The sequence below is a fragment of the Salvelinus fontinalis genome, chromosome 25, assembly GCF_029448725.1.
Source record: "Salvelinus fontinalis isolate EN_2023a chromosome 25, ASM2944872v1, whole genome shotgun sequence".
Lineage (NCBI taxonomy): Eukaryota > Metazoa > Chordata > Actinopteri > Salmoniformes > Salmonidae > Salvelinus > Salvelinus fontinalis.
The window spans coordinates 15,727,900-15,751,795 of NC_074689.1; the positions used below are offsets into that span (position 1 = coordinate 15,727,900).

At 44.9% G+C, this 23,896-nt stretch overlaps 1 protein-coding gene across 3 annotated transcripts in view; it reads right to left on the reverse strand.

Moving 5' to 3' along the window:
- Positions 1-14,730, reverse strand: part of palmdb (palmdelphin b) — a 40,091-nt gene extending 25,361 nt beyond the window's left edge. The window contains exons 1-2 of one of the 3 annotated variants that reach the window (XM_055881391.1): positions 14,521-14,714; positions 1,347-1,398 (exon numbers count right to left, since the gene is read on the reverse strand). In XM_055881391.1, the coding sequence (XP_055737366.1) occupies positions 1,347-1,391 (45 nt within the window). In that variant the 5' untranslated portion in view covers positions 1,392-1,398; positions 14,521-14,714. Of the gene's footprint in view, positions 1-1,346; positions 1,399-14,520 lie in introns of all 3 variants that reach the window. The other 2 variants (XM_055881394.1, XM_055881395.1) reach the window with 2 other exon arrangements.
- Between the last annotated feature and the right edge of the window lie 9,166 nt (positions 14,731-23,896).

Sequence of the window (23,896 nt, forward strand, 5' to 3'; positions counted from 1 at the left end):
TCTTGAGATCAGAAGACTGGAGGTGTAGCTTAGTAGGAGCGTGGCTTTCAGATAGTTATGTTTAGCCACCCGTGTAATGTCATTCCTGTTCATCTGTTCTGTTGTATAGTTTCCACATGTTAAGGGTGAACATTGACGTTTTTGTAGCTTCAATGAGGCTTACAGAAGATTAATAGTTCCCTAAAAGGATATTCAAATCCCATTGTTGGGATGGATACCCCCTTATCACAATAATATTAATATTCTAGAAGAATGTGCAAAATCCCCCCAAAAACACATGTAATTTGCAGTATGTAAACTTAACATGACAAACAGGAATGGAATTTACTCTCACGAGTGGCTAATAAGATCTATCTGAACTCCACATCACTAATAAGCCAGGTCTCCTGAAAATAACCTAAGGATTACATTAAAAAAGACCCAGCTGCTATGTGAACCAAGCATGAAACAAAAAAATACCCAACTGATGCTTAAATTAACCAATGTTTACTTAATCCCAAAAACCCAACATATTGGGTTATTCAGGAATTCCAACTAGCTCGGTCAAAATAACCCACCGTGTGTTCTGTCCAATATTCATCCAACGCTGTGTTACCAAAGAACCCAAATTGGGTTGTTTTTAACCCATCATTTTTTGGGTGTGTAGAACCACACAGTACTTCATACATTAGATCAGAAGATGTAATGCTTATTTGTGTAATGGTTGTAAGCATTATCAAAGAGAAATAATGCCTGTCTGTCTTCATTTTTGTAGAAAAGTTATGACTGCATAGACATATCTGTAATGTAAAGTGTGGTGGTCAGACATATTGTTGTCTATTAATAGTCCCATGTTTGATCCTTGTATTACTAAGCCCCAGAGAGAATGGATATCCCAGATGAAGTCTAGTCTACTGACAGCTAGCTCTGTGGATGCACAGCTAGAGCGAAGCAAGTTTCCTGAAATCAGTGAAGCGTGAAGACAGCCAGACAGGAAAATCAGACTAGGAAAGAGATCAGGTCTATAGATCTCTTAGACTACATACTGAACTGAAGTGATGAGCTTACTCTCACTTCCTGACACTAAGTGTTTGACCTTCATTTCTAAAACAAGATATCCTGATGATTTCCTAGCTCTCTTTCACAGCTACTAGATACCGTTGCCATCCATTCTCATTTGCAGAATCATCACAACACAAATAGCTTCATAAATGCCTCTGACCTATTCAAATGTGTAGCTTTCAGAAACACCACTCTTTCTTTCACATAAATAGAATCATTTGGGTACTGCGACAGCAAAAAAAATATCAAATGTCTGTTGTCTCTGTGTAATGGAACAATAAAGATGTATTGTTTTGTAGCTTTACCGTTATGGCCTGGAGCCGCTCCTTCAACAGGTCGGCCTCCTCCATACTGACCCTGAAACACAGAGAGGAGCGAGAGCGTTACCCGGAAGTGTATAGGAGAGTGTGAGAGAAAGAGAATTTGTGAGAGCGCATGTGTGTGCATGTGTCTGTGTGTATGTATGGTTGAGAGAGAGAGAGAGAGAGGGGGGGGGGGCATAAACAAAGAGAAAGATAGAGAGAGTTAGTATGCCTGGCCTGGCAGGGTCTGTGACAGAGACAGGAGGCAGTGATGTGATGGTGACAGCAGGCTGGAGAGAACAGAACAGAGTTGGCCTGGAAGCATGTGACAGGAGTGTATCTGCTTGGGCCTGGGTCTGAGGAGGAAGGGAGGGAGTATGTGTGAGGCAGCCTGTGAAGGAGGGTGTGTGTCACCAGGAAGGGTTCGAGGGCTAAGCCCAAACCAAGGCCAACTGGGATAACAGGCATGTCTCTGTGACACGTCACATGGCAGAGTTATCCAGGCGAGGGGTTGGTTTAAAAAGGGATGGGGCAGGCAGTTAGGCAGACACACTCGCCTCTCTGGGCTGTGTATGGAATCTGACATAGCGTTACTAGATTTTTTACATGCACCGTGATGTGATCACGGTAAATAACTGCAGATAAAGAGGACATGGCACCCACCATGCAAACAGAGAGAGGAACTGACAGGTTGTACTATGACCTATGAGGATTTGAACTTGACCCCAAGGCTGTTGTGCTGTTATGTAGTAAACTAACGGGGGGAAATATAGCTTTTGTCCATGTGACACTTCAATCTGAATTGAAGTTGGATTGATGATAATAACTTGTAAAGTAAGTATGTGGTGCCGAGACGTGACATCATTGTATGATCAACTATAGCAAGATCCCAGAGTTTTTCTTCTCCATGTCACCTGACCAGGAAAAACTTGAGTCATATTTGGTAACCGTTTTATAAAAGCAATAAGGCACCTCTGGGTTTAGTCTTAAGGACTAGGCTTAATCTGTGTCTGGGAAACCGGCCCATAGGGTGTTTAAAGAGATAAACTGCTAAAGTGTCATATTGAGCAGCTGTTTCCAGGCACATCTCTTTGCGTCATGTACTACAGCCCCTCCTACCTTATTGCTAAAGTATCCCCCTCAAGATAAAGTGAGCTGTGAGCTCTACCTGCATGCTGTCTATCATGAGTCAGCTCAGCTCTGGGTTTATCACATGTGATTTAATGTTGATCTGTTACTAATTGTGCGGAGTCAGCTCACTCTGTCCCTCTTCAAATCAACACATCAGGAGGCAGGATATATATTTCCTCAAGCAGGTCAGGGCAGGACTCCAAGGTTAGGGGGCATTCAAATAACATCCCTGAGCTATGGACCCAGCCAGGATCAGATAGCATGGCTGCCTGACAACATGTCCAATGGAAAGGCAGGGCAGCAGCCTCCAATGGCATTGAGTTCCAAACAAACAATGACAGAATAATAGAATATACTAGAAATACATTAATTGACATCCCCCAAAGGGAAGGGATGTTAAAACAATCATTTAGTGTCCTTGAAGAGATTTAAATAGAATCAACACTGAGTGACTTTCTCACGGGCCAAACATAGCTATTTTATTTCCAGCCATTACTACTGTATAAGAAAAGGAGAGCACATATGGTTATTGTTGTATTATACCTACTATTGCATCATTTGGTAACAATAGACAATGTTCAATATGACTGTCATAATAAACTGTGCAGAAATTAGAGCTGAACTGGACTGGTTTAGTCTCATGTATACCGAGGAACTGCAAATAGTGTCCCAGTATTCAAAAGGCACATTAGTAGCAAGCTCCCTCTGAAACCACAGAAACGTAAGATAGGAATGACGGGTGCTGAGAGTCATGTTGAAACCAGAGAAATATGATGTGTGATTTATAAGGTGTGTGGAGGCCTTGGCTTAATTTCTCTCTCCGTCTGAAGACAGATGGCTAAATGGCCAAGTATCTGGCCAGATATCCTCACAGGCCGAAGGACAGATTTACTCTCCCACATGTCTATGGCAGGGCTCCATTCATTTAAAACCATTCCTATATCTATCTATCTATCTATATATTCTATCTATCTATCTATCTATCTATCTATCTATCTATCTATCTATCTATCTATCTATCTGTCTATCTATCTATCTATCTATCTATCTATCTATCTATCTATCTATCTATCTATCTATCTATCTATCTATCTACAGCCCATTTTGTAATTATTTTGTCACGTTATCCATTCTAAATGGATAAGAAAGAAAGAATCCTCATCAGTCTACACACAATACCCCATACTGACAAAACCACTTAAAACATTTTTTGGGCCAATTTATAGAAAGTAAAAACTAAAATATCACATTTACATAAGTATTCAGACCCTTTACTCAGTACTTTGCTGAAGCACCTTTGGCAGTGATTACAGCTTCGAGTCTTCTTGAGTATGATGCTACAAGCTTGGCACACCTGTATTTGGGGAGTTTCTCCCATTCTTCTCTGCAGATCCTCTTATGCTTTGTCAGGTTGGATGAGGAGCGTTGCTGCACAGCTATGTTCAGGTCTCTCCAGAGATGTTCGATCGGGTTCAAATCTGGGCTCTGGCAGGGCCACTCAAGGACATTCAGAGACTTGTCCCAAAGCCACTCCTGCATTGTCTTGGCTGTGTGCATAGGGTCTTTGTCCTGTTGGAAGGTGAACCTTTGCCCCAGTCAGAGAACCTGCTCCAGAGCACTCAGGAATTCATCAAGGATCTCTCTGTACTTTGCTCCGTTCATCTTTGCTTCGATCCTGACTAGTCTCCCAGTCCCTGCCGCTGAAAAATATCCCCACAGCATGATGCTGCCACCACCGTGCTTCACCGTAGGGATGGTGCCAGATTTTCTTCAGATGTGATGCTTGGCAATCAGAACAAAGTGTTCAATCATGGTTCCATCAGACCAGAAAATCTTGTTTCTCATGGTCTGAGATACTTTAGGTGCCTTTTGGCTGTAATGTTCCAATAACTGAGGAGTGGCTTCCGTCTGGCCACTATCCCGTAAAGGCCTGATTGGTGGAGTGCTCCAGAGATAGTTGTCCTTCTGGAAGGTTCTCCCATCTCCACAGAGGAACTCTGGAGCTCTGTCAGAGTGACCATCGGGTTCTTGGTCACCTCTCTGAACAAGGCCCTTCTCCCCCGATTGCTCAGTTTGGCCGGGCAGCCAGCTCTAGGATGTCTTGGTGTTTCCAAACTTCTTTCATTTCAGAATGATGGAGGCCACTGTGTCCTTGGAGACCTTTAATGCTGCAGAAATGTTTTGGTACCCTTCTTCAGATCTGTTCCTCGACACAATCCTGTCTCGGAGCTCTACGGACAACCCCATGGCTTGGCTTTTGCTCGAACATGCACTGCTATCTCAAGGATTATCAATTTAAACAGGATGCACCTGAGCTCAATTTTGAGTCTCATAGCAAAGGGTCTCAATACCTATGTAAATAAAGTATTTCTGTTTTTATTTTTAATGCATTTGCCAAAATTGAGAAAACCTGTTTTCACTTTGTCATTATGGGGTATTGTGTGTAGATTGCGGAGGGATCATTTTTTATTTTAGAATAATGCTGTAATTTAACAATATGTGGAAAAAGTCAAGGGGTCTGAATACTTTCCGAAGGCACTCTATCTGTCTGTCTGTCCTTCCGTCCGTTCTTTCCATTTATCTACAGTTTCCAGCTTTCCAAAAGCATCTGATTGTGTAACGTCTGCTTCCAATTCACACCCTCAAACGCATAGGTCCACTGAACGCAGCTCACTTTCCAGCCCACTTTCCAGCTCACACTCTCAAACACCTAGATTCCCTGAACGCAGCTCACTCTCCAGATCCCAATCACCTGAATTCTAATCACCTGTTCCCACACCTGTATGTCATTATCACACACTATTTAGTTCAGTTCTTTCCGCCGCATCACTGTGAGGTATTGTTTGTTTTGTGACACATGTCTTTCAGAGCGCCGGTTTTCCTGTGAATGATCTACCTTTTGTCTGATCTCCCGAACTACGTTACAAGCCTTTTCCCTGCCTGTACTGTTGCCCTTTTGGACCCCCTGTGTTTGACCTTCTGCCTGCCCCTGGACCCAGCTACCTGCCTCCTCCTGTGGTCCTTTGTAATAAACACCTTCTGCGCCCTGTGTTTGAAACCAGCTCTCTGTCTCCCCTTGTGTTCATTACAGAATACCTCAACAAAAATGACAGATGGATTCAGCGGAGCTGCAGCTATATCTGGCTCGACAGGAGGAACGAATCGATGAACTCTGCCACCTCCTTCGCCATTCCATTCATGTTGAACCTCCTGTTTCACCCATATCAGGTGCCACAGCTACCTCTTGTTCATCTCCCCCCATATCCATGCCTAATAAATACAACAGCTCCCCAGGGAAATGTCAAGGATTTCTCATGCAGAAAAACCTGTACATAGACCGTCACCCTGCTGACTTCACCTCTGACAAAGACAGGGTGGACTTCGTCATCTCCCTACTCACAGGCAAAGCTCTGGATTGGGTCACAGCCCTTTGGGCCGCTCAAAGTTCTGATCTGTCCTCTGAATCACGTTTCCACGCCCTCTTCAAGGAGGTGTTCGACAATTCAGTTTCAGGTCGTCACGAAGGGGACCTGTTATGTGAGCTGCAGCAGGGCCGTCGATCCACCACTGAGTATGTCCTTGAGTTCCGTACCATGGCTGCCCGCAGTGGATATAGTGAACCAGCTCTCCTTACAGTCTACCGGAGAGGTCTTAATTGGGAGTTATAGACCGAACTGGCCTGCAGATGAGATTTAACAGATCTAAACCAATACATCCGGATGTCCATATCCATTGGCAACCTACTGGTGGACCGCAGACCTATACAGTTGCCCATGGCCTGTGAGTCTTCCACGCCTTTCTCTCATCCACCACGGTCCAATAGCCCCGAACCCATGCAACTCGGCCGTGCCCCTCTCACGCCTGCCTAGAGACGCCGGAGGTTACGTAAAAACCTGTGCCTCTATTGTGGCAAGAGTAACCACCTACTCAATAGCTGTCCAATTTGCCCTCCACGAAGGGGTGACCATGACTGCTCCGCTTCTGCCCGGGTAAGCATCTCTACGTTTTTGAACATTACCTGAAGGCAGTTTGGGATCCTGGCTCTTCTTTCTGATAATGGGGTCACTCAGTTAGTGGAGGGACTAGTGGCCTCGGGGGCTGCAGGAAATTTAATTGATGAACAATTGGCACAACAGTTAAGGGTCAAGCTAATCCCTGTTAATCCTCCCTTTAGGATCAATGTGCTGGACGGACAACCTCTCGGAACTGGTCTTGTGACTCGCATGACCAAAAGTATCACCCTTCAGATTGGCCTCCTTCACTCAGAGGTCATTAAGTTAATGGTGTTGTCCTCGCCTAAAGAACCCCTCATCCTTGGTCACCCCTGGCTAAGCCGTCACGACCCTGCCATCTCCTGGCGGCAAGGGGAACTCCTGTCATGGTCTCCCGCTTGTTTTAAGAACTGCTTCAGTCTATCCTGTCGAGCCACCTCTATAGAAGGATCGGGGTCTGCCATTCCAACCCACATCCCACCTGTATATGCCCAGTTGCTGAGAGTCTTCAGCAAGAAAAGGCGTCCCTTCTGCCCCCTCATCAGCAGGAGGACTGCGCGATCGACCTCCTTCCTGGGGCATCGCCGCCTAAGGGTCGGACCTACCCCTTGTCCATCCCAGAGAATGAGGCTATACACCTATATAGGAGAGGCTCCCGCAATGGGATTCATCCGTCCATCCACGTCTCCAGCTGCATCCAGTTTCTTTTTTTGGTAGTCTCTGTCCCTGCTTAGATTACCAACCCCTCAATGACCTTACCATCAAGAATCACTTCCCTCTTCCTCTGATTCCGGCTGCACTAGAAAAAGTTGGACAGGCTACCATCTACTCCAAACTGGACCTACGTAGTGCTTACAACCTGGTCCATATCCGAAGTGGGGATGAGTGGAAGACGGCGTTCATCACCGCTAGGGGTCACTGCGAATAACTGGTTATGCCCTACGGTCTCACCAATGCTCCCGCAGTCTTCCAGTCTTCATGAATGAAGTTTTCCAGGACATGATTAACCAGTTCTTTATCGCGTACATTGAATCTTGATCTACTCTCACTCCCTTGCGAAGACATGTGCATGTGCAACAGGTCCTCCAACGCCTACAGGACCACCATCTTTATGTCAAGGCTGAGAAGAGCGCCTTTCACGTTACTACGGTAACCTTCCTAGGGTTTGTGCTGACACCAGGAGGGGTCAACATGGACGAAGGCAAAGTCACGGCCGTGCTTAACTGGCCCAAACCTACCACCGTAAAGGAACTACAATGTTTCCTAGGATTCTCCAACTACTACCGTCGGTTCATCCGAAACTGCAGCAGCACAACCGCTCCTCTCAGCTCTCACCAGTCAAAAAACCCGTACTCTCCAATGGACTGACACCGCCCTTAACGCATTTGAGACCTTGAAACGCCTCTTCATCTCTGCACCCACCCTTAGGCAGCCAAATCCTACCCTTCCTTTTGTTCTATAGGTGAATGCATCCAAGGTCAGCGTGGGAGCGGTTCTCTCTCAGCGGGTCGGGACACCTCCCACATTACACCCATGTGGCTTCTTTTCCAAGAAACTGTCACCCGATGAGAAGAACTATGATGTTGGGAACCGTGAGCTCATTGCCATTAAGCTGGCCATTGAAGAGTGGCGCCACTGGTTAGAGGGAGCTCGTCACCCATTCCTTGTCCTTACCGACCATCGCAATTTGGAGTACTTAATAAGTGCTAAGAGCTCAACCCCAGACAGGCTCGCTGGGCATTCTTCACCCGATTCAACTTTACCAGAACCTACCTGCCCGGCAAGAAAAATGTGGAGGCTGATTCCTTATCCCGTCTATTTGACGCCCCTTCCTCAACCCAGCTCCCGAGCCCATCCTGCTTGTGTCGTGAGACCAATACAGTGGGAAATCCAAGCATCTGTCCAAGAGGCCCCACGCCATGACCCAGCACCTCCCGACACCCCTGCAGGCAAGACCTGCGTCCGTCAGACACCAACTAATACAGTGGTGCCATACCTCGATGAGTTCTGGCCATCCCGGAATCACCCGAACCACAGAGTTACTGACACACAAGTTCTGGTGGTCATCCCTAACAGCCGACGTCTGAGATTACGTTATTTCCTGTCCCGTCTGTGCTTGGGCAAAGAGCCCTTGCCAACTACCTACCGGTAAGCTCGAGCCTTTGCCTATACCACACCGACCATGGTCCCACATTGCCATGGATTTCCTCACAGATCTGCCGGACTCTTCGGGCTTCATGACTTTTTAGTTGTAATGGAAGATGTGCCGACTCATCCCCCTTCCGCATCTACCTAATGCCATGGAAATGCTGAGTTCATGTTCCAACAGGTGTTTCGTCTGTAAGGGATCCCGGAAGACATCGCTTCGGATCGGGGACCCCAGTTCGTCTCCAGAGTGTGGCGAGCCTTCTGCGACCGACTGGGGGTCTCCATCAGCCTATCCTCGGGATACCATCCCCAAACCAACGGGCAGACGGAAAGCCTGAATCAGGAAATAGAGAAGTACCTTCGCCATCACTGCACCCACCAACCACACGAGTGGAGTCGCTATCTTGCCTGGGCTGAGTACGCACAGAACTCCCTGGTGCATTCCTCACTCCATCTCACTCCTTTTCAGTGTCCTAAGATACCAACCCCCCGTGTTCCCATGGGAGACAGAGCCCGCAACTGTGCCTCCCGTAGATGAGTGGCTTCGACGGAGCAGGCAGGTTTGGGAGACCGCAAATCGGCACCTCCATCACGCTTCCCTCTCCCAGAAACGTTCACTGACCGGTGTCGCCGACCTACTCCACACTTCCACCCTGGGCAACGGGTGTGGCTCTCTACCCGTGACATCCGGCTTCGTGACCCCTGCAAAAAGTTCAGTCCCCGGTTCATTGGTTCAAAATAACACACCGCATCAATCCTGTCACCTACCGTCTCCAGTTGCCCCGCCATTACCGGATCTCCTCATCCTTCCATGTGTCCCTTCTCAAGCTTGTGAGGTACAGCCCTCTCCATCCTCCTGTGGCGCACCCCCTCCGTTTGACGTTGGCGGTGCATCGGCTTATTCCGTCCGAGCCCTCCTGGGTGACATCCACTACCTGGTGGATTGGGAGAGGTACGGACCCGAAGAACGGTCTTGGTTCCCCGTCCAGGACATCCTTGACCCAGCCATGATCCTGGCTTTCCAAAGTAACTGTCCTGACCACCCAGCTCCACGCTCCTGGGGGAGGCCCCCTGCTCAGCTTCCTAGGTTAAGAGCCGCCCGTGGAGGAGGGGTACTGTAGCGTCTGCTTCCAACTCACACCCTCAAACAACTAGATCCCCTGAACGCAGCTCACTCTCCAGATCCCAATCACCTGAATTCTAATCACCTGTTCACACACCTGTATGTCATTATCCCACACTATTTAGTTCACTTCTTTGCATCCCATCACTGAGGTATTGTTTGTTTTGTGACACACGTCTTTCAGAGCACTGGGTTGTCCTGTGAATGATCTACCTGATCTCGTGGACTACTTTACTAGCCTTTTCCGTGCCAGTACTGTTGCCCTTTTGGACCCCCTGTGTATGACCTTCTGCCTGCCCCTGGACCCAGCTACATGCCTCCTTCTGTGGTCCTTTGCAACAAACACCTGCTGCGCCCTGCGCTTGAAACCAGCTCTCTGTCTCCCCTTGTGTTCATCACAGATTGTTATTAAAGCTGACCCTTTTTTCGATGCACTATTGCTTAAACGTATTTTCTCAGGAGTTCATTTCTTTTAGACACTATTTTGAAGCATTTTGTGAATGTCAGCATCCACAATTATAGGGAATGTTATCTACATATTCCAGATATGAATTTGAAATCCCCAAAATATGAGGTAAAGTGAGAAGTCTCATGTCAAATGACCAAGAAAGTTTATTTGTGTGGCAGCGAAGTTCACATTTCAGTTAGCACCTGGATTACTCAAATGTCACCATGTCCACCTTTAACTGGGCCTTGTCACTATGTCTATGAAATATAATACACCATGATACCACAAGGCTGAAGACTTCATATGCATTCCATACACACATGAACAATGCAGCACATACTGCCCAGTGTGCCTACATGTATGTACACACGTTTGTGCGAGTGTGTGTGTGAGAGTGTTTGTCCGCGCACATGCACGTGTGTGAAAGTGTGTGTATTCTCAACGTAATTATTGCCATGCTCCACACTAATTGCAGCAACATCAGACACAGACGTTCTGACGCCGACCCCTCTGTAGCCTAATAACCTTCAACATATATCAGGAACAGTTTCTTCTCTATAGCAGGTATTTAATCCGTGCTCGGAGGTCTGGAGTATTGCTGTTCTGCCGGATCATTAATTGCACCCGCCTGGTGTCCCAGGTCTATTTTCCTGTTCTATAGCATACAACTCATATCTGGACCAGTGTTCCATCACGACTTGTTTTCCCTGAACACGTGACCGGACCAGGATGAACTCTGGGCCCCAGTATCCAGTGACAGTGTAGTTCTTTCAGCTTACCTGCAGCCCTAGCCTGGGTAGGATATTATATTGGTAATTAGGTTACCATTAGGCTACCAGATTGGTAACAGCCTAACTAGCTTTCAGATCGATGCCCTGAAAACCAGTCCAGACTTAACATATCCCACAGTGTAAGTGGGTATTAGGCGTTGACACATATAGGTATTAGGCCTTTGAATTCTTCCTGACCATGTGCTCTATAGAATGCTATATCTGTATGTGACGATGCTACTCAGGCCTGTAATGGGAGCAGTTGAAATGCAAGCCTATAGAATTAACTAGAATCACAATTATGTTGAATAATTCTATTGAATTATAGGATCTTTATATAAAACCTGCCATACACAATGTCTATGGATCTTATTTATATAACCAGCGAATTAGACACACTGGGAAATGGAGAGAAGGCAGGAGTGGGTGGCGAGATGGGACTGAAGAGGAGTGCAGTGTTAGTCACAGCTGTAACCTCACATACACTGTACTGTACATACAGTATGCTGAAACAGAGACATGTCTCCAGCATACACATACACAACCTGGAGATGAACATCCTTTGGCAAATACACACTGGCCTATATTGCATCCCTCCATCTCCCACCTACACTCTCATCCAACCTACCTACACACACATGTTACCAATTGGGGAGACACACACACACAAACACACACATGCTTCATTATTGTCCTCATAACCTGAAGCCGCAGCCTACAGGAGCTAAGACAAGACAGCTAGCGTGGACAGAGAGGGAGGCTACAGAAGGTCGAGGCGGTTAGCGTCGCCCCACCTGTTGGCACTATAGCGTGCTCCTCTCTACCCTGATCCAGCCAGGCTCAAAATAGAGACCTCTCTCACAGCTGTACTGTTACCAGCAAGTCACAGTGTGTGTGAGTGTGTGTATGTCAGCATATGTATGTTGCGGCTTGTTTGAGGTGAAGGTTTCCAGCAGGTGACGTAGCTGCTAAGAGCACAGAGGATCTAGACAAAGCACCAGCGACATGTCACTCATGTACACACTGATCTTTAACCCCTAACCCCTTGGTCACTACTCAGCCAATCAGATACGGCAACCACAGGGAGGGAGACTTCTGATGTAATACAATTGGCTAATATACAGTAATATTGGCAATGTGGTACCACTCAGTTTCCCAATATTGTTATAAATCATATCATAATGGTTAATTGTCTGTACAATAGCTATGCAGTATATGATCACATTGAACACCTGTAACCAAAGCACACAGCTAGTCAAATGTTAAACAATAAGTTCCTTTAAATTAGAGTTTTACCCCATTTGTGAGTATACTGTTTGTCCAGTGTAGCATGGGCTCATTCGAATATGTCAAATTATCTGCCGCTATAATAATCTATAATTATAGTTATATGCCTCTATAATGATGTATAACCATAGTTACAGACTGACATTCTCTAATGAGATGGGTCTGCATGGTGAGAGGCCAGTTGACTCATAGAGGTCCTATAATCCACTAGAGAGGTTGATGTCATAGACCTGCAAAGCTCTAGAATGTGAAGAACATGTCAGCCATGTTGGTCAATAATACATTCAATTGGAATAAATGTTAGGAGAGAAATAGGCGTGTTCTATTAAATTATGTGTTCTAGCCACAATAACCTGATCCCCAGCTATCTCAGACTGGCCACCGTCACAGTCCAGAGAGACACACCTTGTAATCTCTCATCCCTAATCTGATCACTGGATTAAGGGTTAGGGTTCCCAATCTAGCTCCTCTAGCATCTGCCTCTAGCATGGAAACTAGACATACAGTAGATATATTTACATGATCCACTGGCGATACACTGACCCATATACAGTAGCGTACTGTACACTCTTAGAAAAAAGGTGTTATCTGGAATCTTAAAGGATTCTTCGGATGTCACCATAGGATAACCCTTTGAGGAACCGTTTTTGGTTCCAGGTAGAACCCTTTTGGGGGGGTTTGGGGGGGTTCACAGTAATAATGTAAACGCTCCTCAGCCATTCAAAAGACTTAGTCATACATTTTAATTGACATGCTGAAATTGGCAACAAAAGAGCTCTCATGAGGCATCATTTTCGTCATTGTCAAACCCCTTTGTCATCCAAAAGGGTTCTACCTGGAACCAAAAAAGATTATCCTATAGGGACAGCTGAAGAACCCTTTTGGAACCATTTTTTTCTAAGAATGTACTGTATTTAAAGGTGCAATATGCAGGAATCGCTCTGCCATTTTCTGCTTGCTAAAATTAGAATAGTTTCAGTTGATGTGACCAAATCAGCAGTCATTGTGTAGAGAATCACTGTACCACCTAAACTGCTGTGAAATATATTTTCCATAACCAAATATATTGTATTTTCAGCTGTTTGAAGCTGGTGTACCAAACCGAAAGTAAAAGACGCAAAAACTGAACTTAAGAATGGGGAGCATAAAAATAGCACACATAGAACAGATCTACCGCTTCTTAGACTTGCGTTCAATGAGAATGACATATCTATAACTCACATTTCTATGTGAATTTGGTCGGGTTTGCCCAAAAAGTTGCATATTGCAGCTTCAACATGTCGTGTTAACTAGTATGAAGAACACTGTTTGTGGTTAGATACATTTACATTTACCACTGGCTGTAGACTGTCCCTTACACTACAGTACACCCTTTATCATCTCAACCTGGATGAACACCACCACTCTTTCCTTCCTCCATTTTGTAACCTTTATTTAACTAGGCAAGTCAGTTAAGAACACATTCTTATTTACAATGACGGCCTCATAGCTCTTTGCGCTATGAGAACAGTACCAAAATCCGTGTAATAGTGTTTCCATGAAGTCATTTTCTTCACTCAACTACAGAATCTCTCTACGGTGATGAGATTCAGTACGTGGGTGTACAGAGTAAGGAGGTGATTTGTGTGTTTGTTTGCCACATTTGCGTGTGTGTGGGTGTTAATATTTTCTTAGTGTATTTGTGTCTGGGTACATGTCATGGACAATATCCACAAAGCATTAACTAAAACGTAAAGACACTCCCATCCAGTAGTAAATGGACAGAGAAACTACTAAACTACTGAGTGGAGAGGAACTCTGTTAGTTACATCTGGTCCAGTTAGTTAGTTCGAGGGTGACTCTTCGGGCTTTCAGATTGTGTCTAGAAAGGAAAGTGTTTTGCTTAATGCCCAGACTGACAGACGATTGAGAGACCCCCCATGGGGAGAATCGGACGGCGGAGCACAAATGTCCAGGATTACACCGATTAAAAGATTACTCAATCAAGAGACCCCTTGGCATGATCTTTTTATACCAGGAACAACAACAGTGCAGATAGCTAGCCACCTCACGAACCAGAGAAACAGTTAGGCTGTGTTGTCTTTATATTTCAACCAAACTGAAGAACAGAATCAGGATACTACCAGTTGCAATCCTATGATGCTAACAGTATGAGCCATCCCAAAAGTCCACTCACAGAAAACATGCTGCTACTACTTCTACTAGAAACAAGCAAAAAGCCAGAAATGAACAGCCCAATAGGCACAGAAAAACGAACACACAAAAGGTAGAGACTCACCGGTTGTGTTTGGCTGAGAAGAGAGTTGTGTGATGTGTTGTGTGGTGTGTCAGAAGCAGAAGGAGCTCACTCTCAGCACAGTGTGGTGGAATCCTGCATCACTGTCTGTGAGAAGATAGCAGGTAGGCTGGGGGTTGAGATAGGGTTAGCTCTGACTAGTGGAATGCCGCTGCTCGCGCTCGCTCTCGCTCTCTGTCTCTGTCTCTCTCTCGCTCTCTCAGCCCCCTCAGCTGCATATGAGCCTGTCACAGTGGAGCTGCTCAACCATGTGCCTGCCAGCATACCAATGCCAAAACAATGGCTCAATTCCACACACACATGTACACACACACACACACACACACACACACACACGCACACGCACACGCACACGCACACGCACACGCACACACACACACAGACAGACACTGTATACTACTGCAACACAATGATAAATGGTACATGTTAAACCTCTTCACTCAGTCAGTGTGAGTCTGTCCCTCACCCCTCTGCCCCTATGTTAGTGTGATCAGCTGTTCCTGCCCCTGATGGACATCCACAGACATCAGTGCTGGCACACAATTAGTAAATTACTCCACTCCAAAATGAGCTTCAAAAGACTCTGCTCTGCTGTGTTGTTAGGAGTCCTGTCTGAGTGTGGCCACTGACCAGACTACCATTAGTGTAGTAGGGGACCAATACAACATGGTGTTCCATCAGTAACACTCCTACAATGACATAGATACCAGACTCATGTTAGTGTAACAGAACATACAAACTGTAATAAAAGTGAGAGAGGGGTCAGTGTAACCAGCTCAACTCGGTTACAGCAATGACATCAAAATATTAGCAAGGAAAAACAAATAAATATCACGTGATCACATGATCTTATGTGAAGTTAATGTGATAACATGTGAAATGTAAATGTGACATGTTAACATGAAGCTACACGTGAAAACATTTGAGCACGTGAAAACATGATCTCATGTGAAATAAATGTGACAAGATGGGGATGCAACATTTCAACATGGGATACCGTGAGATGACACATGACAACATTTGAAAACTGAAAATTCTATTTTCAAATGTGAATGTTCTTCAGTTGTGAAAATGCAATTTCCTCTGTGAGAGGTACATTTTCACGTAAAAGTTTTTCACATGTGAAAGTGAAAATGTTATTTTCACATGTGAAGTTTTCTACATATGAAATTACAATTCACATGTGAGTTGAAAACATGCTATTCTCCTCACATGTGAAAAGGTGTTGTTTAATGGTTTCACATGTGAACAATTAACCTCACATGTTTCTCTTTTGTTTTCACATGTAAACATGTCAGCTCAACACGTGAAAACTTTCACAAGTTTTTTTGTAAGGGGAGTAATGAAATGGTATGGGGGTTTTCAAATCAAATTTTATTTGTCACATGCGCCGAATACAACAGGTGTAGACCTTACCGTGAAATGCTTACAAGCCCTTAACCAACAGTGCAGTTCAAGAAAGAGTTTTATGAAAATATACCAAATAAACAAAAGTAAAACATAATAAAATTACAATAAAGAGGCTATATACAGGAGTCAATGTGCAGGGGTACAGGTTATTCAAGTTAATTTGTACATAGAGGTGGAGGTGAAGTGACTATGCATAGATAATGAACAGCGAGTAGCAGCAGTGAAAAAAAAACTAATGGAGGGGAGGTGTCAATGTAAATATGTCACGGTTTTCTAAAGTAGAACCCAGAAGCAGACCAGGACAAGGAGAGTAAGACGAAGGTGAGTATTTATTTACAAGTTTAAATGTAGTGATAGAAAAATCCAAGTGATGGAGCGGACAGCGGAGGTGAGTTGATGGGATTGAATAGGCAGATCCAAGGAAGTAACTGAAGTCACCGACGACCAGGTAGGGATGGGATGAGTATTCCGGGTGAATGACTGTAGACAGAAAAAAACGGAGGTGAGTTCAAGGCAAGCAAGACGTACACATGAACAAAACAAACTCTATCAAACTGGAGGCTGATACGCTGGCACAACATACTGTTCATGGCTAACGATCCGGCAGGGAATGGATGTCAGGTCAGCGCTTATGAAGTGGAGGGGTGATGATCAGGACCAGGTGTGCAGATAGCTGATGGGATACAGGTGCAGGTACTCAGAGATCTTCCAACTAGCTACGTCGCCTGGCAACCAGACAGGGTGCGTTCCAGGACACCGGAAAAAACACTCCAGGACAGAACACAGGCAAAAACAGACTCAGGAAGCGGGATTCGTGACAAAATAGTACGGGTGGCCATTTGATTAATTGTTCAGCAGTCTTATGGCTTGGGGGTATGGGAGCCTTTTGGTCCTAGACTTTGCGCTCCGGTACCGCTTGCCGTGCGGTAGCAGAGAAAACAGTCTATGACTTGGGTGACTGGAGTCTTTGACAATATTTTGGGCTTTTCTCTGACTCCGCCTAAAATATAGGTCCCGGATGGCAGGAAGCTTGGCCCCAGTGATGTACTGGGCCGTACATACTACCCTCTGTTGCACCTTATGGTCAGATGCCGAGCAGTTGCCATACCAGGCGGTGATGTAACCAGTCAAGATGCTCTCGATGGTGCCACTGTAGAACCTTTTAAGGATCTGGGGACCCATGCCAAATCTTTTCAGTCTCCTGAGGGGGAAAAGGTGTTCTCAGGCCCGCTTCACGACTGTCTTGGTGTGTTTGGACCATGATAGTTTGTTGATGATGTGGATACAAAGGAACTTGAAACTCTCGACCCGCTCCACTACAGCCCCTTCGATGTTAATGTAGGCCTGTTCGGACCACCTTTTCCAGTAGTCCATGATCAGCTTCTTTGTCTTGCTCACATTGAGGGAGAGGTTGTTGTCCTGGCACCACACTGCCACTCTGACCTCCTCCCTATAGGCTGTCTCATTGTTGTCGGTGATCAGGCCTAACACTGTTGTGTCATCAGCAAACTTAATGAATGGTATTGGAGTTGTGTTGGGCCACGCAGTTGTAAGGTGAACAGGATGTACAGAAGGGGACTAAGCACACACCCCTGAGGGGCCCCAGAGTTGAGGATCAGCTTGGCAGACGTGTTGTTGCCTACCCTCACCACCTGGGGGCGTCCCGTCAAGAAGTCCAGGATCCAGTTTCAGACGGAGGTGTTTAGTCACAGGGTCTTTAGCATAGGGATTAGCTTTGTGGGCACTATTGTGTTGAACGCTGAGCTGTAGTGAATTAACAGTATTCTCACATAGGTGTTCCTTTTGTCCAGGTGGAAAAGGGCAGTGGATCTGTTGGGGCGGTATGCAAATTGGAGTGGGTCTAGGGTATCCGGGATGATGCTGTTGATGTGAGATATGACCAGCCTTTCAAAGCACTTCATGGCTACCGACGTGAGTGCTATGGGAAGGTAATCATTTAACCAGGTTACCTTCTCTTCCTTGGGTACAGGGACTATGGTGGTCTGCTTGAAACATGTGGGTATTACAGACTCGGTCAGGGAGAGTTTGAAAATGTCAATGAAGACACTTGCTAGTTGGCCCGCGCATGCTTGGAGCACACGTCCTGGCAATCCGTCTGGCCCCGTGGCCTTGTGAATGTTGACCTGTTTAAAGGTCTTGCTCACATCGGCTACCGAGAGCGTTATCACACAGTCATCCGGAACAGCTGGTGTTCTCATGCATGCTTCAGTGTTGCTTCCTCAAAGTGAGCATAAAAGGCATTTAGCTAATCTGGTACGCTCGCGTCACTGGGTAGCTCGCGGCTGGGTTTCCCTTTGTAGTCCGTAATAGTTTTCAAGTCCTGCTACATTTGACGAGTGTCAGAGCCGGTGTAGTACGATTCAATCTTAATCCTGTATTGACGCTTTTCCTGTTTGATGGTTCGTCTGAGGGGGTGTAGCAGGATTTTTTGTAAGCGTCCAGATTAGTGTCCTGCTTCTTGAAAGTGGCTTCTGGTTGGGATATGTACGTATTGTCACTGTAGGGACGAAGTCGTCGACGCACTTATTGATGAAGCCAATGACTGAGGTGATATACTCCTCAATGCCATTGGATGAATCCTGGGAACATATTCCAGTCTGTGCTAGCAAAACATCCTATAGCGTAGTATCCGCGTCATCTGAACACTTCAGTATTGAGAGAGTCACTGCTACTTCCTGCTTTAGTTTTTGCATGTAAGCAGGAATCATGAGGATATAATTATGGTCAGATTTACCAAATGGAGGGCGAGGGAGAGCTTTATATGTGTCTCTGTGTGTGGAGTAAAGATGGTCTAGAGTTTTTTTTCCTCTGGTTGCATCTAGAAATGAGGTAAAACGGATTTAAGTTTGCCTGCATTAAATGCCCCAGCCACTAGGAGCGCCACTTCTGGATGAGCATTTTCTTGTTTGCTTATGGTCTTCTACAGCTAGTTGAGTGCGGTCTTACTGCCAGCATTAGTTTGTGGTGGTAAATAGACGGCTATGAATAATATAGATGAGTACATTATCTACTCTCGTTGGAGATAGTGTGGTCTACAGCTTTTCATAAGGTACTCTACCTCAGGCGAGCAATACCTCGAGACTTCTTTAATATTAGACATTATTAATAATAATATTAGACACACACCCACGCCCCTCGTCTTTCTCCGTCTTTTCTTCACGCAAATTACGGGGATTGGGCCGGTTCCTTGAGAAAGCAGTATATCCTTCGCTTCGGACTCATTAAAGAAAAGAATCTTAGTCCAGTTTGAGGAGAGTAATCGCTGTTCTGATATCCAGAAGTTCCTTTTGGTATTAAGAGACAGTAGCATTAACATTAAGTACAAAATAAGTTCAAAATAAATTACAAACAATGTGAAAAAACAAACAAAATAGCACAATAGCACAGGCACACATAAAACGTCAGGCATCCCCTCCGGCGCCATTATACAATATTCCCCACAATATTTTAAGGTAAGTGATACGCTGTTTAGCTTTTTAAAAAAGTGTACAAATCTTTAACCAATTTGACATGAACACTTAGTGCTGAACTTGTACAATATAACTCCCCGTGGGATTTCACCTCACAACCTCTGGATTTGGGATACGCTGCTCTTCCTGCTGCATCACAAAGTCAATAGCATTCTCAGAAGTTCTCTCCACATTCAGTACCTATAATACATCTCTGCACTTAGCAAAAGAGTGACATGTGCACTGCTATTTTAGTTCTCAGTTAATCTGACTATTCTCTCATCATTGATTTAATTGACTTATTTCAGCAATTTGAGTGTTTTCTGTATAATTGTCAAATGGTGGAGAATATTATCATGTTTTATCCGAGAATGACTTTGTGTAGGAAGAGAAAGTCCAAAGTGTAGGAATGGAGAAAGTCCAAAGTGTAGGAATGCATGTGAAATGAGTTATTGACCCAGAAATGGTGGTGTAGCAGGAAGATCGGAATGCTGTCAACCAAGAGGTTGAGAGTTCAAATCCCATTTTAACCTCTTCACATATTGAATAATAAATACTGTAAAAATGAACATACTCAATGTAACCAAATATGTAAGTTGAAAACTGTGTGAAGTTTCAAGGACATCCTAATGACTGATTTTTGTTTGCAGGGCATCACCTGTGAAATCTCATGTGAAAAATATACACTTGATATCATCACATTTGAAGTGTTCCAAAACCACATGGTTTCACATGATTTCACATGTCAAATCAAATTAAATCTGTACCGAGTCAGTGTGCGGGGGTACAGGTAGTTGAGGTAATCTGTACATGTAGGTGGGGCTGATGTGAAAGGTTATGTGATCACAAGTGAAAATCCACATGTGAAACTTCATATAAAATATCATCATGTGAAGTGTTCGAAAACCACATGGTTTCACATGATTTCACGTGAAATTTTGCATGTCAAATACAATTTTACATGTGCAAAACATGTGGTAATTTAACACGTGAAATCATGTGATTTTCCACATGTGAAATTATGTGGGTTTTCCGTAAGGGTAAAATGTTTTTGAATCGGCCAGTAAATGTTGGACACGCCGCCCACAACTACACCTACAGTCATTGTTAACACAAACTGTTAACTGCTAACTGATCTGCTTTCACCAATAATCTTGTTATACCAGTTGAGCAATTTTACATATAAACTCTTGTTCACAGAGTGCAGTACTCAACACCACATCGTTCACACTAACTACAGCCCTGGGAGCCTCAGGCAGATATAAAATGTATCCATGGCAACCAGCTGAACCCTCTCCAACTCACTCTTCTAGCTCTAATCTAAAGATAGGTCCTGCACATAGCTAGCTCCTCTCACAAGCTATCACTACAGAGAAGAAATGATCCTAGTAAAAATCCTAGTAGAAATGCTTATTGGATTTACTCTTGATGGTGTGTTACAATAAGTAAGCAATATATTATTATGTAATAGTAAGCATTTTGTGTCCTAAGGTGAGAAACCCAGAAGTGTAGTTTGTATCCAATACAAAATCTTCAATCATTGAACACAAAAGTTTCAACAAGTCAGTGTGTGAGTTCAAGAGATGTTGTTGACTAAGGATGGATGACAGTGTCCGCATACTCTCTGATGATGTCACTCTCTAGGAGGAGGTCGTTGCTGATCTAGCTCTCACCAGAGCCACACATGCCTGAGGGCCTTAGCTAAGAGGGACAGAATGCACTAGCAGGTTGCAGGCTGGTCACCACCACCCCCACACACACAGATGAGGGAGAGGACAGATTGCTGAGGGCAGACAGGCAGTCAGGGAGAGAGACAGCCAAAGAGACAGCAAGGTAGGGAGAAAGGGCAGACATTCAGGAAGGCAGAGAGACAGGTAGTAAGTGTAACAACAGGGAGAGAGACAGGCATGCAGATGGAGACCGGCAAGCAGAGAGGGAAGCAGACAGGCAGACAGACAAGTAGAAAGGGGGAAAGTGTGGGACATTCCACCACTACATTCGCCTCCGAACACGCCACCCTCGTCAACACGACATATTCCCCATTCACTCTATTATGACTAGAAATACATGCACAATCTGTGGTCGGGGTCTGACTAGAGTTCTGTCTTTTCCCTGGACGGATCACCAGCAGCACATTTGGGTCTCCCACACACAGTCTGTCGTGGGGAGCCATGAAATAAACAAATTCACCCTGGATACAACTCAACCAATCAGTTGTGTTCGAAGGAGGAACTGACGTTGTTTCCTGTTTGAAGATGCAAAACAAAACACAAATGGAAAAGTCTTGTTAAGGAACGAAATGTAGAAATGTCACGCAGCTGTGTTCTAATACATTGCCAGTGTTTTGTTACGTGGTTGTTTGCCTTCCACCTGTTACAGGCCTTACCCACATCATCCTTTTGCCTTGCTGTGGTTTGGACAGCTTCTCAATGAGATCGCATTTTGCACTCCCTTCAATGACATTGATAGCGAGTAAGCACCAGCTGATATAAATAACTGTCATGTAATGCATTCAGTCTCTGCTAATACCTTCTTGCTATAAAGAGAATAATGAGTTCGCTGCCAAGCCCTTTGGCCTGTCAATGCGCAGGTGCATGTGGCTAGTAAAATGGAAAAATACATAAGACTCTTAGACACTTTCATGGCTGACAAAAAGAGAGAGGGAGGGAGAGAGATCAACAGAGATGGCAATAAACTGAAAGACAGACAGACAAAAAGATAAAGGAGAACAAATGCTAGGCATTGAGAGAGACATACGTGGAGAGAGAGATGGGCGGATGGAGAGCTCACCGGTCATCTGTTCTGTTGTCTGCTGCTCCCTCGGGAGAAAGACATCTCACATGGGAGGAGAGCAGGACAGCTGAACACTGACAACCACACCACACACAGCCAAGTCACACTGGAGAGAGAGCCAGGGGAACTAATGTCCCTCTATCCTTCTCTTTCCTTCCTTCCTCTCTACGCCCCTCTCTTTTACAATCAACCACATCATATACAGCCAAGTCTCAGTGGAGAGACAGCCAGGGGACCAGATATAATTAATAATAATAATACGTTATACAATTCCTATAGCGCTTTTCATAGCAATCACAAAGCGCTTCAAAGGCAGAAAACAAACAACCAATACATCATCATGAGTATCCTAGCTATAGTAAAGGTCAACCAAAAGAGGTCAAGTCTTTTGAGTTCATGCGTCCTCCAAAGATGGAGGGAGACAGTTCATGGCTTGATCAGGTGGTCAGGGAGATGGTTGATGAAGAGTCTGGTGGCGATCATTTAGTGGGCTACTCTGGGAAACAGCACGAGTCATGTAGCTACTGTCACTAGATCTATCACTCTCTCATTTTCTTTATCTCCTTGACCTCTTCATCCCGTGTGGATAAAAACTGATGGCTGAATATTAACAGATATGAATTCACATGTACATCGGTTCTTCTGTATTACGGTTTCTGGTGGATTACCATACTTTAAAAGCTCAACCTCTTTCTTTGCCATCCCCTAAACACGAAAGCACTCAGCCACTCACACACCTTCCCAGTCATGCCCGCCCACATACACCCCCAACTCCACACACTTACAGCGGAATAGTACTTTCTCAGTTGATGTGCAAGAGACAGGAATGGGGGATGGGCGAGTGCACTCCAGAGCTCTCCAGCCCCTACTGCTGGTTTGTTTTCCAGCATCTCAGAGACAAAGACACGTCAAAGCACCCTGGTGCCACAGAGAGCGGTACCTAGGGGAATAGACAGATCAACAGTGCCCACTATGGGCTGTTGTCAATAGTCATGGATCCAGAGTCACAATAGTCTGGTCAATTATAGTCCTGGATCCTTAGTCACATTAGTCTGGTCAATTATAATCCTGGATCCAGAGTCACAATAGTCTGGTCAATTATAGTCCTGGATCCTTAGTCACATTAGTCTGGTCAATTATAGTCCTGGATCCAGTCACAATAGTCCAGTCAATTACAGTCCTGGATCCTTAGTCACATTAGTCTGGTCAATTATAATCCTGGATCCAGAGTCACAATAGTCTGGTCAATTATAGTCCTGGATCCAGTCACAATAGTCCAGTCAATTACAGTCCTGGATCCTTAGTCACATTAGTCTGGTCAATTATAATCCTGGATCCAGAGTCACAATAGTCTGGTCAATTATAATCCTGGATCCAGTCACAATAGTCCAGTCAATTACAGTCCTGGATCCTTAGTCACATTAGTCTGGTCAATTATAATCCTGGATCCAGAGTCACAATAGTCTGGTCAATTATAGTCCTGGATCCAGTCACAATAGTCCAGTCAATTACAGTCCTGGATCCTTAGTCACATTAGTCTGGTCAATTATAATCCTGGATCCAGAGTCACAATAGTCTGGTCAATTATAGTCCTGGATCCTTAGTCACATTAGTCTGGTCAATTATAATCCTGGATCCAGAGTCACAATATTCTGGTCAAGCAGACTGACCGCTGCGCTCACATC